This window comes from Dipodomys ordii, unplaced genomic scaffold, assembly GCF_000151885.1.
Source record: "Dipodomys ordii isolate 6190 unplaced genomic scaffold, Dord_2.0 Scaffold1, whole genome shotgun sequence".
Taxonomy (NCBI): domain Eukaryota; kingdom Metazoa; phylum Chordata; class Mammalia; order Rodentia; family Heteromyidae; genus Dipodomys; species Dipodomys ordii.
In genome coordinates this window covers 6,699,702-6,717,771 of record NW_012267217.1, presented here as the reverse complement: position 1 = coordinate 6,717,771, position 18,070 = coordinate 6,699,702, and the positions used below count along the sequence as shown (strand labels likewise).

Below are 18,070 nucleotides of genomic sequence, written 5' to 3'. Positions count from 1 at the left end.
TCTGGAGTTTTGAGACTGGCAATTAAGAAAACAATTTTATTTTAAACGTGCCATAGTCAAAGAGGTCTTAATTTTTCACCACACGGTGGCAGTATATATATATATATATATATATATATATATATATATATATATATATATATATATATATATAGTCTAGAGAGAGAAAGAACGTTTCAAAAACCAATTTGAGACAGTTTGGTAAATCACAGTTTTAATCAAAAAGCTGACATATTGCAATATATAACTTTATTTTTACTTCTTTATTTCTTATTTACTATCAGCTGCTTACATGGCATTTAAATATTTTTCCCTAGAAAAATTAAGGAGATCTGAAACTATGAAAAATATAAAAACTTTGTACACATTAAATGGGGTTATTAAAATGCAACTAATTAATGTCGATTTTAAAACACGGAAAAATAATAGACAAATCATATTAGCAGAAAAAAATGATAAAAAAACCAAATCTTTTCTACCATACTCTGAATTCTACAGATCAAAGATGTCTCCATTATTACCCTGATTTTATAATTATGCTTGCCAAAAGCATTCGGAGATGTTAAGGTCACAGTTTCACAGTTCATTTAACTTTGCTTTTGTTCATATAATCTGTTCATGACAAGTATAAGGTGAAAATCATTATTGAAATTTAATAGAGTGTAACTCTTGACCTTAACAAAATAACTTTTTAATATGCTATAGTGTGTTTCTGGTGTTTTCTTTCATGTTTTTTTTTCAGATCTTTAGTTACTTTGAAATAATATCCAGATACTAACACTGACAAATAGGACTTACCTTTTGCTTCAAGACTCAAATTTATAAGTGACAATTATTTTAGCTGTATTGTGTATTGGGCATGGTACTTAATGGTGCTTGCATACTTTTTGTGTTGTGAATTTTCTTTACAGCAGGTCACAATTTTGGGGCATCTCATCTAGCAAAGAAATGTGTAGCTGTTTTGCTATTGTGGCATTTATTTAGTGTACACCTTTTGTTCCAAAGAAAGCAGTGTTCACAATACATGTAAGGTATTAATGAGTCCTCACTAAATAAGGCTATTAAGTTTCATGAGGAAGTGGTGAAATATTTCTTATGAGAGCTTTGGTAACTAGGAAGCAAAAAGTGTTTTGTTCAACATAACTTCCTTGTTTATTAACATAGTTACACTTCTTGGGAAAATTTCTGTAAAGATTACTGGAGGCTGATTGTAAGTACTCAATGAAAATAATCCAGTTAATTTCATCTGTATGAAAATGAAGTGTTTCACTTATGATACAGACTTGTTATTCAGGTTTGATGAATATGTTTTCTGAAATTCCTTTTTATGCTATCCAGTTTATCATCTTAAAATTCCTAGAATGAAAAAAAAAAATAAAAAAATTCCTAGAATGTCCAAAAATTCATTATTATTAATAAATTTGCTTCCTTTAAAGCATGCTTAAAGTTTAAATTTATAGACACCTCCATGGATTCTAATTTGGTCTGAGATGAGCTAAAAATGAAATTTACAGTTTTTATTTAACAGCAGGATTCTAATGGTGCAGATACTTGGACCATGAACATGGATCCTTTGAAAATTAAGTTACATTTTGCTTTTTACTTAATTGAGATTAAGTAATATTTGAATTTATGGTTTTGGCTGTGTACTTCAGTCTTCAACTAAGCATTTTTTTGTTTTGCTACCAAAATTTGTTTTTTTTTAATTTGCTTTTATTTTTCTCTTTGATTTTGAGAAAGGGTTTTACAGTGTGTCCCTAGCTTGGTCTGGAATTGGTGATCCTTCCTGCTTCAGCCTTTTGAGTGTTGGAAATTACAGGTATATACCACCTGTAAGAGATGAAAAGTAATGCATTTATTGTACTTAACATTCCTGAGACTGATTGTAGCATCACAGCTAGTAATTATAAACCCTATTTCTTGTCTATACTACTAAAACCTGTTCCTTTTTCATAAACCCATTGAATGTTTATAAATCATGTAAATGACTTGTAGATAAAAGTGCCTGAGGGGAAACAAGCTCCCAGGAAAGCTATGACAGGGCAGTTTTAAGTATGAGGATTAGAAAATCATTTGGCTGATGGTTTCATCATAAGGAAGCCTAGACCTCAAGAGTAAAAAGACTTCATTTGTGACCCCAATGTATAATTTTAAGTAAATCTGGTGACACTTTTGACTTTCACTTCAGGGGTAAATTTTTGCATACTAGGTTAGACCTTTAAATCTTGAACTCATTGGCCAAGAGGATGTGTCATCATACTATGGCAGGGGACACTGACCCATGAGAGACCTTCTGCCTACCATGCTGAGTGCTGTGGCAACACGCAGCAACACTGTCACCACTTTATTCTCTCGCTCTGTATGCAGAAAATGCAGCTATTTGGAGGAGCATCTTAAGAGTTCTTTTGGGTCATTTTTAGTTTTGTGATTTAATTTATTTAATGCTTTCATAAATTAATAGATTCATAAGTATGAATAATTTCTCATAGAATACCATCACTATGAGGTCAGACTAAAGCAAAAAAGTTTTGAGTTCAAGGGCATCCTGAGCTACAAATAAAGGTTCAATGCCAGCCAATATGTAAGAAGTATATAGCTCAAAATACAGACAAAAAGAACCAAATTATATAACACAAATTGAAAAGAGCATGGACTAAGAATTACGGGTAAACTGGGCGCTGGTAGCTCAGGCCTGAATTCCCAGCTACTCAGGAGGTTAAGATATGAGATTGGTGGCTCAAAGCCAGCCTGGGCAGGAAAGTCCTGAGACTCTTATCCAATAAACCACTCAGCAAACCGGAAGTGGCGCTGTGGCTCAAGTGGTAGAGTACTAGCCATGAGCTGAAGAGCTGGGGGACAGCACCCAAGCCCAGAGTTCAAGGCCCACAACCAACAACAAAAAAATAGAAATAAAATAGGATGATAAAACACTTTCATCGTAAATGGGATTTTGTGGTTATAAATTTCTAAATATCAAATAATACAAAAACTGTAAAGTAAAAATACAATAAAGACAAGAATTTAGAAGTATGATAAATTTCTTTGTGAATTATATGAAATGATCAATACATAATAAGGCCTACAGGAGTAAGTTTTTTTCAATTTGGTGTAATTACTATAGAAAGCCTAGCACTTCTTCACCAGAAAATGAAGTATTTTTTTAAATCTGTGGAAAGCTTGCAAAATTATCATGTATGTACTTGATCATATAATAAACTGACACTTTTGAGTGCAGATCTTACCTTTGAAGAGAATTAAGCCAAAGCAAATAAAAGATGAAAGGAATAAACTTATTTGACAGTTAAGAAACATATCTTTTTGGCTCAAAGAGGTAATAAAAACTGAAATGAAAATGATAATATATCAAAATTCTTGAGTTACATTTAAAGCTGTGCCAGAAGGAAACTTATAGCCTAAAAATGCTTTTATTAAGCAGAAAGATAATAAGACATGTAGGACTTATTTCTTCCCTTTTGGGGGGAGGTATGGGGAGAATTGTAGTGATAAGTTGGTTTTGAATTTAGGTCCTTGTGCTAGTGAGGCAAATTCTCTACCTTCTCTACCCCCAAAGAAAAGAAAATTGAAGACATGAATAGAAAAAAGGTTTTGGGAATAAAGAGAATAATACCTTAACTCTGCAGCAATAAGCTTAAAAACTAGGAGTAAAGTTTTCAAGTGCAGCTTCCTAAAACTGACAGTGAAAAACTGGAGCACACATTTAAAATGGTGCAAATGTAAGTAAAGATATAACAGTGATCATGTGGATTGCCCCACATGAGGTCACCTTCCAGAGTTCCATAGAGACAGCTGGTTACAGGTAATAACACTTTTTATTACAGATCCTGAAAGATGTAGTGGTATCTTTTGTTACTATGGCTCTGTAGTATAAATCAACATCTAGTATTGTGAAATATCTAGCCATGTTTTTCTTTGCTCAAGATTGCTTTGGCTATTTGGAGTCTTTGGGATTCCATGTGAAATTTGGGATAGATTTTTTTTTCTATTTCTGTAATTGCATTGAATTTGATTTGGCTTTTGGCAGTATGGCCATTTGCAGATATTTTTGCCAGTCCTTCAGTATGAGAGGTCTTCCATCTTCTAGTATGTTTTTCAAGATTTTGCAGTTTATATGTTTTTTAATTTGTCTGATGTGCTATTTTACATGCACACACACACATATATACCCACCTGTAGGTATATATATATCTATGGGTGTATATATATATATATATATATATATATATATATGTGTATATATACATATATATACACCCATAGATATATATATAGATATAGATATATTTGTGTGCATATGAACATATAAAACATCTCTGTATATACATATATGTGTATATGTACATATATGTATATATATGACAATCTAAGTTTGTCAAACACCAGAAGTGTATGTAAACAGTTGTTTCTACAGTTTTCAGTAAAAGTGGAAAAAGTTTAGCCAGGAATTGGTGGTTCATGCCTAGCTAATCCTAGCTACTCAGGAGGCTAATACCTGGTGATCAAGGTTAAAAGCCAGCTCAGGCTTGGAACTCATCTCCAAATACCCAGTAGGTGTGGCTCAAATGTTAAGAGCATCAGCTGTGAACAAGGAAGCTGCGCTAGACACCAAGTTCAAGCCCCAGTAGGAGAAAAAGCAAAACAAAACCAGACATTGAGAAAGGAATAAGAGGAGGGTGAGGGAGAAGGGAGATGGGAAGGGGAAACAAAGGAGGAGGCAACAACGCTTCATAAGAAATGTACTCATTATCTTGCCCATGTAATTGTAACCCCTCTATACGGTATTTTCACAATTAAAAAAAGAAAGAAGGACATAGGAGGATAAAATAATAGGTCAAAAAAAAGGAATAAAAATAATGAAATTTTGAAAAAAAAAACAACTTTGAGAATGTTCAAATATTGATGGGGAAGAATTAAAAGCAAGAGGGATTAGTATTGGAGACAAGATATTCAAAAAAGTAAATCCTCTAGAAATGGGATCCAAAATCCAGTTGTGGAGATAAAAATTAGATGAAAAGCCATTCTCAGCATGATAGACCTTTTCTAGCTTACCTGATATATTAAAAACTTGACATTTTTGGTTTATTTTTATTCTATTTCTACAGCTACAGCCTACCTTTTATCATAATAACATGCACACACATGCCTACCCCCCCCATATATATGTATATATCCCAGATAATACAAAGTAACACACTCAAGGATATCCTGAGTATTCAGATATATTTGTCTCAGTCACTGGTTCTCCATTTTCTCAGGGTGCTGCTTTTGATTGCTGCATCCTTTAGAGCACTCTTCAGTTGTTGGTGACGCACACATCTGGCTTACCTTTGCTTCTTGGGCCCTTTATCTTTTGCCCCATTTTAAATGTTCATATTTCTTATGTTTATATTCTTCAGAAGTCTGTCATGGTCATTGTGCATTATGAACCTATCAATTTGGCTTTGATCTTACTGGAAGTTAAAGCAACAAGGAAGCATAACTAACTGAATTTATAGCTAATGAGCATTCACTGTATGATAGACATTTTCATAAGCACTTCACATATATTACTTGTTATAATCTTTGTAAGAACCCAGTGAGGTAAATACTGAAGTACAGAGACATACACCCATAACCTGTACAGTTCAGACTGCACATATTTCAGTTCTAGACAATTGAATTATGACTTCTCAAATATAACATGATATTCTTCCAATGCAGTTATATGATTAATTGCATTTAGAAGGCTAAAGCATTCTTCAAGGGAACTAAATCTTCTTTCAGGACTTAGTCTGAAATGATGCATGTGATGATTCTGTGGAAATGAATAGAAGGTCTGCAGCTATAATCCTATAATAAATACCATAGGGACATTACATCTCACAGAGGACTTAAGTGTAAAAGTTCTATATAATAACCAAAGCAAAACAATATGTACAGTTTGTCATAATTATATCTCTCACACCAGCCTTTTGATAGAAATTTGGGAACTCACACTTCAACATTTAACAGTTCCATAGGGAAAGCTTTTATCTTCCTCATCTTTATATCTGCAGTACTTATTTCAGTACTTATTATTACATAAAAATAGTAGAATCAGTATTTGTAGAGTACGTGTGACTGCACTTAGCTAATCAGCTAATAAGAGGGGATGTTTCAGGATAGCATGTGCTCAACATGCTGGGTTCTGGAGATGGGCTGATAGTTGGTTCAAAGAATCTGATGAATTCAAAGAAAAAAAATAAGGATTCAGACACTGTTCTGCTTTCCCTTTCAGCTTCCATATTTACATAATTTTGTGGGGGGTTTCTCTGTGTGTGTGTGTGTGTGTGTGTGTGTGTGTGTGTGCGCGCGCGCGCGTGTGTAACAGACGGGGGAAGAGGAAAGAGTATGGAGCTTATGTTCAGGGCCTTTCACTCTTACTCAGCTTTTTTACCCACAGCTGGCACTCTACTACTTGAACCATGCCTCCACATCTGGCTTTCTGCTGGGTGATTGGAGATAAGGGTCTCACAGATTCATCTTCTCAGTCTGGCTTCAAATCATGATCCTTAGATCTCAGCTTCCTCAGTAGCTTGGATTGTAAGTGTGAGCCACTGGTTCCCAGCTTTATTTATTTATTTATTTAGGTCAAGGGGCTTGAACTCTGGGCTTGGACATTGTCATTGTCCCTCAGTTCTTCAACTCAAGGCAAGTGCTCTACTTGAGCCACAGTGCCACTTCCAGTTTTCTGCGTGGTTTATTGGAGAAAAGAGTCTCACAGACTTTCGTGCCCATGCTGGGGCTGGCTTTGAACCGAGATCCTCAGATCTCAGCTCCTTAGTAGCTAGGATTACAGGCATGAGCCACCAGCTCCCTGGCTTTATTTAATTTCTTAATCTGCTCTAAAGCAGTTCTTGCTATATATCAGGCACTGTATAAATCGATGATGAACCGGTGGTTAACAAAACAGTCTCTGCCCTTCAGATGTTCTCACTATAGTGAGAGTGCAGTGGTGGTGCAGGGTAATCAGTGCTCTACAGGAGCACAGATGTAGGGGTTCAGGCAGAGGGTTAGAGAAAGTCTCCATACATTCAGGGAACTGCAGATAGTCGAGTCAGAAGGTGACATATGATCATAAAGAATGAGGAGAAACAAGGCTTGGAGTAAGCAGGGCCAGACTGTGAAGGACCTTGTGATTCACTTTAAGGTTCTACTTCCATCCCTCTCCTCTGCCCATGTCTCATCATCCCTTGATTTTCTTTTTTTTTTAGATATATATTTTTTATTGTAAAGATACTGTACAGAGAGGTTACAGTTACATGAGTAAGGTAATGAGTCCATTTCCTATGGAGCATTGTTATCCCCTCCTTTGTTTTTCCCCTACTATCACTTCCCTCCCCAACTCCTCCCTCCCCCACCCCCAAAGTTGTAAATGAACACAGTGTCTTGTACATCTCATTGTTACAATGCATCCCCTGATTTTCATGTGTTCCTTGTAATGTGAGTGGTGGGAAGAAGAATGTAGAGAGGTATTCCTAGGGCCACACAGTTCCCAGCAAATAGAATATCACAATTAATCTTTTAATGGATTATTTGTATTGTAGCTGTAGATGACTTTTCATCTCTAAATTGTAAACTAGTGGAGAATAAGGGTTGTGTTTATTCATTACTATACTTTTAGAATCTAATAATAACTCAATGTTGAAAATGTCATTTAGCACAACTAATCTACTGACTAAACCATCGTTGTAATTTTTGTTCTTGATAAAACAGCTTAGATTTTTTTTTATGAAAGATTTCCTATCTTGAGTTACTAAATACTGTAGAAAAATGGAGGATCATTTTGGTTCAATTATGAAGAAGGACATTTCATAACAGAAGCATTCAATACAGAATTTGGTCAATTATGTTCACTTTTTTTTTTTTTTTTTTTACCAGTCCTACTCTGGGCCTAGGCTCTATCCATGAGCTTTTTTGCTCAAGGCTAGCTCTCTAACACTTTGAGTCACAGCACCACTTCTGGCTTTTTCTGTGTAGTTTATTGAAAATAAGAGTCCCACAGACTTTCTTGCCTGGGCTGGCTTCAAATCAGCTATATAGCTTAAACTAAGTTTAGAATTCTTTGCCTCTTGAGAAGCTAGGATTACAAGAGTGAGCCACCAGTGCCTGGTATGTGTTTACTTCTTAATGTTTTATTATTCCCTTCAATTTATAGATACAGGAGGAAGATAAAAGGCACTACTCTGACCTTCAAGTGAGATGTCAACGTTTGACCTTAGAATTAGCAGACACAAAACAACGAATTCAGCATGGTGACTATCGTCAAGAGAACTATGATAAAGTCAAGAGGTAAGTAATTAAGGAACCACCATTTTTAGTATGTTTTAGTCACTAAGATTCTTGTTAATGAACTCATTAATTACACTTTCGCCTTTTCATAGCTCAGAAATGTGCACTTTGTTGGATGTAAATTATATTTTTATGTTGGTTTTCATTTTGTTGAGAAGCTACTGCAATGTTTTAACAAGATAAGACCCAGTAAAATCCCACATGGGTAAACATTTTTATTTATTTATTTTTTTTTTTTGTGAGCCCTGGGGCTTGAACTCAGGGGCCTGAGCACTGTCTCTGAGGTTTTTTGCTCAAGGCTAGCACTCTACCACTTGGGTAAACATTTTTAAATGTTATTTGATTGTTTTTATGTAATCAGATCAATTTAAGTACTTCAGTTTTCCCCAAAGTATTTTTCAGCTGTTCATTTTTAACAAAAGGCACTCAGTCTTTCAAAAAAAAAAAAATAACACTTTCTGAGAGTCTAATTCCTAGTCACATTGCATGTATCTTTAACTGAAATATATATTTATGAAAGTTTTCAAATATGTATATACTATTTATGTTCAGTGACCTTGTCTGCAATATCTACCTGTAGCTAAAAAAATGAATGAGTGTTTACGTTGTATAATTTACCTTATAAATCATATAATATACTGATAAGTGAATTTGTAACAGTTTAACTATTTACCACTGAAATTTTAACTCTTACCATGACTATATGTATATGTTATGCCAAAATATGGTAATTACTAGAATTTAAAAATCTTATGATGTCTACACAACAGACCTCTGAGTAATACTGAATTTCATTTAAAAACAAAGTAGAAAGCTGGGCATGATGACATACAACTGTAATCCCAGCAGTCAGGAGACAGAGGCAAGAAGATCATGACTTCTAAACTTAGTAAGCTAAGTTTAGGCTATGTAGCCAGACCCTATTTCCAAAAGACAAAATAAATACATAAATAAAATAAAGCAAAATGAAGTCACTTATTGTTGGAAAATATACACCCGTACTAGTAACAAATAACATACAAAAACAGAAAAATTAAAAAGATAATCATTAGAATAATCCAGAACAGCCATGAATGAAGGATAAATGAAACCAATGAGTCATGATTGATCATTACTGAAGATGGATGATGAGAGCAAGAGTCTCCATTTTATAATCTCTATTTTTATATATGTGTTTATTTGCATAATGAAAATGTAGGAAAGAAATATATACCCATGACAAAAGAAACATGATAAGCCCTTTCAAGTGCCAGAAATAGAACAGAAGACCAAACAAGAGGCTTACACTGAAACTTAGGGTTCACTAGCTACAGTAAACGGGTTAAATGATAAAGTGATCAGCTGTACACCGTGGCCTGTCCATATAGCCTAGAGTGGCCTGGAACTAGCAGTTATCTAGGCTCCTGACCAAGCCCTCCTGAGCTACATAACAAGATATTATGTCAGGAAATCAAAGGTAGGGAGATATAGATCAGTGATAGAGCACTAGCTTTGTGCACATGAGACCTTGGATTCAATCTCCAACACTTAGGAAAATAATAGGTCACAAAAATATAAATGGGAATATGTGCTCTTGATAAGTTCTAAAAAATGTGCAAAAAGAATAGACGTATAGATGTTAATCATATCATTATTAAAATTCAAATGTTTTTGAGTAACTGAATGGAAATTTGGGGTTTAGTTTTACATTTAATTCTTTATGGCAGCTTGAAAACTCATTAAATTATATCTGAATGTATCTTTTAGCAGTTCTCTAACTTCTAGCATAACATGATGTTCACAGTTTTATTTTGTAATATAACTACCTTCATAATTTCTCTATAGAGTCCTGATTTCTTTTAGTGGGCAATGGTATTTAGGAATTAAAATCCAATGCTTTGGTCATTGCCCTCATTTTCTCTTGGCTCTTTCAGTAAACGAAGGTAGTAGGGGGTAGAAGCCCTCAGAAAACTATGTATAAAATTATATTGATACTTTCCATCTATTTGACATCACAATAGTCCATTTGAAGGTCCTCCAATTGCCTAACATAGTAAGTACAATCTGACATGAAAGCAAACATTGGTAAGAATTGTAATCCATTAATAGACTATGAATCTATGAAAGTATATTAATCATAAGTAAGAAAAGAGGATGTGTGTAGTACCATGCCAACCATAATAAAGGTATGTACACTAAGGATGACTGCTTTATAGTTCCACAGATAATGTTTAATTCAGAATCATCAGTGACATCTAAAATCCCTGCTTATGTTAGGAAACAAGATTTTTGCACAGTCTAAGTGACTTACTGAGGAGCTGGTGAAAAGAAAATAGATGGTAACAGACTTCCAGGCAGTGCTAGAGGATCCTGAAGTGCAAGCTAGGCACATCTGGCTACTGGACTGTAGAGTCTAGAGCAAGTTGGTGTCTCTGCTCATGTTTACAATGCCTGTAGGTTGTGGTTCAGTTCTTTGTTGTACTCTTAGGATAGAGAGCTGGTATGAACATGGAAATTAAAATGCCTGAATAATCAGAAACACCTCTTTTGTTTTGACACAAATTCTTGTCAATATATCTTCTGTCTTAAGTTGTAAAGGGTTTCTGACTGTAATTGAACTGTCAGTTCAGAGCCAAGTATAAATTCTTTAAAAGTTGTGGCTTCAAAATAAGATTAAAGATGATGAGTGAAAAAAAAATAACTTTAGTGCCTTTTAGAAAGTACTATTTTCACTGGGCACCAGTGGCTCACTCCTATAATTCTGGCTACTCAGGAGGCTGAGTTCTGAGGATCATGGTTCAAAACCAGTCTGGGCAGAAAAGTCCCCATGTGACTCTTATCTCCGATTAGCCCCTCAAAAACCTGAAGTGGCACTGTGGCTCAAAGTGGTTAGAGTGCTAGCCTTGAGCAACAAGAGCTCAGCCTAGACCCTGAGTTCAAACCCCACTGAAAAAAATACTATTTTATTATCACAAACCCCCTACATTATACAACTAATACAAGCAAATAAAAATGTAGAGGAAAATAGTATTTTCTTTTTACTTTTAACATAGTTTGTATTTTAAAGTTGATTATTTCATGTGAATAAGGTTTTGAACACAGAGTTCCTTATAATTTGAAAAGGTAAATCTTTTTTTTTTTGGCTGGCTATGGAGCTTTAAACTCTGGGCCTCGTCCCTGTCCCTGAGCTCTTCAGCTCAAGGCTCATGCCCTACCACTTTAATCCAGAGTACCACTTCAGCTTTTCTGATGGTTAGTTGGAAGAGTCTCACAGACTTTCCTTCCTAGGCTGACTGAACCTGGACCCTCAGATCTCAGCCTTTGTGTAACTAGAATTTCAGTATGAGCCACTGGCACCCAGCCAAAAAGTTCATAGAATGGCACCAAACCTATTGCCCAGTATCTATGTTCATTTTCCTAATAGTAAAATAGGCTGTAGAATTTACATATGGATTTTAATTTTATTTTAATAGTGAACGTGATGCACTTGAACAGGAAGTGCTTGAGATTAAACGAAAACATGAAATACTTGAAGCTTCTCACATTACTCAAGCTAAAGAAAGAAATGAATTATCAAAAGAGGTAAGCTTATAAATAGAATCACTTATATTGTTTATTAGTAGACAATATCTCGGGGTAAAGGTTTTTCCTTTTTGATCTTGTTGCCAGACAAAAAGGAAATGTTTAGTATTCTTTTTGGACAGATATGTGCAGGTAAGAATTAGTCCTGCTAAAATGGAAAATGTTCTGTGTGACAAGTACAATGAAAAACTGACTACCCTCAACTCTGAAAAGTAACCCAGAATTAATCTGTATCCTGCATGTCTACAAATCCACAGGTGACCACCCTGCAGCAAACCGTTACTTTACTACAAAAGGACAAAGAATACCTCAATCGCCAGAATATGGAGCTAAGTGTGCGCTGTGCCCATGAGGAAGATCGCCTGGGAAGACTGCAAATTCAACTTGAAGAAACCAAAAAGGCTAGAGAAGACATGTATGAAAAATACGTAACATCCAGGCAAGATTGACGTTATTTTCCACATAAATAGATTTAAATTTATACTATTTTATTTTTTGAGGGGACTCTTGTTCTAGGGAAGATGAATGCTTATTTTTTTGAAGATCTGTACTGTCATATATTAAAGGAATACTTTCCTGGACACTTGTGCCTCCTATCAACTGGTAGTTCTAACTACTCAGGAAACTGATATCTGGATGATCACATTTCAAAGACACCGCAGGAAAACTCTGCAAAATTCTATCTTTTTTTTTTCCCCATTTCTTCTCTTTTTATTTTAGGAGTGTAGGGGGGGGGGTGATTTTTGCAACAGGGTCTCACTATTTAGCTCAGGGTGGCCTGGAATTCATGATCCTCCTGCCTTAGTCTCTCTAGGACTGGGGTTATAGGCTGTATCTTTTCTCTCTTACCAGATTTCTCTCTTTTGATCTATTAGAGTTCCTTTGTATGAATAGTGCTTACAATCTTTGAACTATTTATGTTTATCAGAACATCAAAAACTCAAAGGGCTGGGAAGGTGGCTCAGTGGTAGAGTGCTTGCCTTGCATGCATGAGGCCCTGGGTTCGATTCCTCAGCACCACATAAGCAGAAAAGGCCACAAGTGGTGCTGTGACTCAAGTGGTAGAACACTGACCTTGAGCTGAAGAGCTAAGGGACAGCACCCAGGCCCAGAGTTCAGCCCCACGACAGCCCCCCCCCCAAAAAAAAAACAAAAAAAAAAACCAAAGTTGAAATTTCCCCATAACTATTGACACATTCATAACTATGTCATCTTAGGAATTTTCATCATGTGTGCTATTCTGTATGATACTCTATGTAATACTTCAACTCACAATGTAGCTATGGTCGCATGCAATGACTTATAAAGTCAGTTAGGATGTTTTTGTTTTTATATTTGTCTTAATATTATTTATTTCTCAACATATACCATACCAGATTAAATTTGTATGAAGGATAATCTGTATGCATCAGCCTTGAAAGCTTAGCCTTATGCACTAAAAGCTATTACTGAAACAGTTTTGAGGGTGAGTATTATGCAGTGTTAATTGCCAGCACCTCGTATAGTAATGTTTCACAAATTAAGATCTTAGGTGGAAGTAGTGTATAACAGTATTTTTAGAAACATAAAACTTTATAAAACCCTAAAATTGTTAAGTTTTCCAATACTAGAGCATACTTGGTGTAAGATATTAGGACAATAAAGCCTCTTTATTTTACAAATGAAATTCATGAGTATTTTTTTTGGCTTCTTGCAGAGACCATTATAAGATAGAATATGAAAACAAACTACACAGTGAATTGGAACAAATCAAATCAAAAACTAATCAAGAAATTGATCAGCTTCGAAGTGCCACTAGGGAAATGTATGAAAGAGAAAACAGGTATTTAAAAAAAAAAGTTGTGTGATATTCCATTTGTCTTTGTTACTTGAATTGTATTGAAACTAAATGCTTTTCCTAAGAGAGATACTTTTCTTAATGCATTAAAAATTGTTGTCAGTCTAGGTATTAATAAAATGAGAATATTAAAATTGTACACTCTTTGCTTACTAGTTTAGAACAGAACCTCCCAAAATTTTAATTTTTTTTTCCTCTAATTGTCCTGTCCTGCCTTTTTGCCATTTTGTCTTCTTGTCTTCTGGCTTTTACTGAAGTTGAGATTGAAGATGAGTAAAAAGGAAAGTAAAGGAGAGGTAAGGCATAGTGGCACATACCTTTAATCCTAGCTACTCAGTAGACAGGTATTGGGAGGATCACAGTTGAGGCCAACACATGCAAAAAGTTATTGAGACATCATCTCCACAAATTGGCCAGGTGTAGTGTACATGCATTTGGTCCCATTTGTGTGGTCCTGTAGGAAGAGGATCATTATCTGAGGCTGGTCCCAAGCAGAAAGCTTGAGACACTATTCAAAAAATAAAAAAGGGCTTTGAGTGTGGCTCAAGTCCTAAGAGTGCCAGCCTAGCAAGTATGAGGCCCTGAGTTTAAACTCCAGCCTGAGAGAGAAACAGAGAGACAGGGAGTGAGAGGGGGGAAAGAAGAAGGGAGAGAGAGAAAGAGAAAGAGAGTGTGGAGAGAAAGAGGAAGGGAGGGAGGGAGATACTAATTACTGAAAGATACTGATAGTTCTTCATGTGACATGCCAATGATTTTTCCTGGAATATAATATGAAATAGTACATATACATTACATAACTGTTGGTTCTATGAGATATTAAATAGTGCTGAAATATTTTTATTAACATATTTAGACCAATATAGGTTAGATTCTCCCAATTAATGAAAATTAGGGTAAAACAAATTCTACTTATTGTGTGGCAGGTTTTTTATATACTAATCTTATAACTAATGTGTTTTCTTCTTTATTAACTGATTTATTTTTAATGTGAGTGGGACAGGACCTCAGGGCACTATATTTGCCAGGTAGTACTCTACAATCTGAGCCATACCCTCAGTCCTGAAAAGTTGATATTTTAGTAGAAAATTATTTGAAGTTGATTTGTCATACTAGCTTTATCAAACTGATTTGAATATATACTATTTGGCTGTTATCATAAAGACTTCAAGCCAGACTTAAATAATTATCAGTTAGCATTGTAACATACTGTTTCTACTAGGATTATGGTAGCAGAAACTGTGGAGTTCCCAATTCCAGGAGGAAGGTTCTATACTACAGTATTTATAAAATGACATATAATGCAGTAGAAAACTACTTAAGTAGAATTATCATTTTGGTAGTGAATTGGCAAAGATATCTTTTTTAATTATTGTTAAATTGCTATTGAAGATAGCAGAATTAGTTTAGTATTTGAGCACCATAATTTTTTCTGTGATTAAAGCCTCATAAGTCCTGAGTGAACTTTCATGTCTTGAGTCTTAATATGTTATTTTTAAAAGTAGTTTTGGATAATATTGGACCACTATTTTAATGTTATCATTATTCTTGTATTTGTATGTGTAAAATATGTGTTCAGAAAAAAATTTTGAATACAGATTAAGTACTAGATAAGGAGAACAGAAATATGCTTAAGACCTTCATAAGAGTGTCTACTATTTCTGAATTCGGTGTTTTAATGTGCTTGCTTTGCTGTGTATTTTTATCATCTGTTATCTATAAATTAGCATCTCTGTACAATATAGCTTAAGTTTTCATGTTAGTCTTATGTGAATGGAAACATTATAGATGTTTTGTGGTTTAATCACATACCCCTAATTTTAAGATTCCTTGATGCTTAGTTGTCTTGTTATGTTCATAACAAAAGCATACTATTTTTCTGAATGCTTGCTTAGTTCAGTAGGGTCATCAGGAGACTGGGAAGAGTTAAAAAACTTCTAAAAGCATTCTTCATCTTTGGCAGAAGTTGCTTGGTTTGCCCTATTTTAGGAAAGAAGCATCCTGTACTCTTGGTTACTTGGTCTTAGGGTTCAGAATGCAAATCAACAGCCAGGTGCCAGAGGCTGTATCTGTAATTCTAGCTATTCAGGAGGCTGAGTTCCTGCCCCAGCAGGAAAGTCACTCTTATCTCCAAATAGCCAGCAAAAAGTTGGACTCAAAATGTGGCTCAAGTGCCAGGGTGCTGGTCTTGAGTGAAAAAGCTAAGCAGCAGCAGTCTGGCTCTGAGTGCAAGCCCCAACACAAGTACAAAAATAATAAGACAACAACCAAAAAATGGAGAGGTAGCTTCCTTTTTATGTAATTCTCAGAGCAACAATTTTGTTTATTTAGCAAATACTGATATACAAATATACATGTATATTTGATATATTTAATAGTACATTTGATAATATATTTGATAATACACATGCAATGTCTTTTGTCTTCACAAAGCTAATAATCTAATGGAGGGTAAAGACAAATCAGAAAGTAATTATCATAAGTATGGTGATAGCAGAAAAAATTACTAGATACAAAGGTTGAGATCACCTGTGTATCTAAGCTAGCCTTGGGATGAATCAGGGAGGACTTCATGAAAGAAGAAATGTGCATGCTGACAACCTGTGTAATTAACATGTGCATGTATCAAAACTTTGAGGCAAGACAAAGTAAAGCTTTTTGAAGAAATTTATTATAGCTGACACACAGCCGAGAGCCAAGGAGTTATGAAATGTGACCAAAGAATGAAAGAAGGATCCAAATCATTCATTTGAACCATTTTATGAGGAGTATGGGAGGAATTGAAAGAGAAGGCATACTATGATCTGAGTTTAAATCACATCACTTCGGTGAGAGAACAGATGAAAGGGCTTAGAGGCCACTTTTAGAGATTGTTTCCATTACCAACATAAACGGTGATAATGGGATTAGATTAGTAGTAGTAGAGAGGAAAAGAAATGAAAAAGAAAAAAATTGAAGACCCAACAAGATTGAATTAGTGTGATTCCTGGGAGGTGGAAAAGGGGACAGGGTTGAGGAGCTAAGAATGCCAGATTCTACATTGAACAGCCACATGGATGGTAAGCATAGTTTATTAAACATTAGAGCTAGGCGCTGATGGCTCATGCCTGTAATCCTAGCTACTCAGGAGGCTGAGATCTGAGGATTGATCATGGTATGAAGGTAGCCTGAGCAGGAAAGTCCAGGACACTTCTATCTCCAGTTAATCACAGAAAAAGCTGGAAGTGATGCTATGGCTCAAGTGGTAGAGTGCTAGCCTTGAACCAAAGAAGCCCATGGACAGTGCCCAGGGCCCAGAGTTCAAGCCCCAGGACTGCCCAAAACACACACACACACACACACACACACACACGCACACACGCACACACACACACACACACACACACACACACACCATACAAGCCTTTAATGGGAAAGGTTAGTAAATTTAGTTTGACTTGACGCTGGTTAGCAAAAAGTTATCTGTAAGTTGTGAACTCATTAAAAAAAAAAGGATCTGTTCATAAGAAAGACTCATGGTATAGGTAATATTTCTTTTACCAAAAAAAATCATTCTGTTCAATTCTGTTACAGATTTTGTAGACTTTGTTGACTGATCTAAACTTAAAATTTATGGGAATACAATCCCCATGGCCACATAAACTTTGATGCAACAGTTGATAATTTATCTTTTTCCTTGTTCTGAAATTTTAACCTTTACAAGGCATCCATGGAGAGCATGTGCTGCTCACTGGCTCATGACTGTAATCCCAACTACTAGAAAGAGAGAGTGGGAGGTTTGCAGATCTAGACAGCTTGGATAAAGCTATCAAGACCTTTTCTCAGTTAATAAGACGGGCATAGTGGCGTGGTCTCTAATTCCAGCTACATTGTAGGCATATGTAGGAGGATCTCAGTCCAGGTCAACCTAAGCAAAAATTAGATTTCTGTCTGGAAAGAAACCTAAAGCAGAAAGGGCTGGAGCATGTCTCAAGTCAGTACTAAATCCTAAGTTTCAACCCTGGTACCACCAAAAATGTAAACATAAATAAAATACATTGCCATAACATAAATTTCGATATATTAACTCTTCTTTAAGGTAATTGGATTACTAGAGGCACCTTGGTAAAGTTGTTTGGGAAAATAGCAGAAGCATTTCTGAAAGCAGGAAAGCTAAGGAGGCAAATTTACTTGTCTTCAGGGATGCTATCCACAACCAAGTGGATGCCTCTTTTTTTTTTTTTTTTTTGGCTCCAAAACCCGGGATCGAACCAGGGTGGATGCCTCTTTTTTTTTTTGTCGGTCGTGGGGCTTGAACTCTGGGCCTGGGCCTGGGCGCTGTCCCTCAGCTCTTCAGCTCAAGGCAAG

General features: G+C 35.5%; 1 protein-coding gene across 1 annotated transcript in view; it reads left to right on the top strand.

Moving 5' to 3' along the window:
- The window catches only part of Pibf1 (progesterone immunomodulatory binding factor 1), a 139,748-nt gene that overhangs the window by 16,470 nt on the left and 105,208 nt on the right, over positions 1 to 18,070 (top strand). The window contains exons 6-9 of the mRNA XM_013011846.1: positions 8,195 to 8,328; positions 11,781 to 11,889; positions 12,147 to 12,328; positions 13,586 to 13,711. Of these exons, the coding sequence (XP_012867300.1) occupies positions 8,195 to 8,328; positions 11,781 to 11,889; positions 12,147 to 12,328; positions 13,586 to 13,711 (551 nt within the window). The remainder of the gene's footprint in view (positions 1 to 8,194; positions 8,329 to 11,780; positions 11,890 to 12,146; positions 12,329 to 13,585; positions 13,712 to 18,070) is intronic.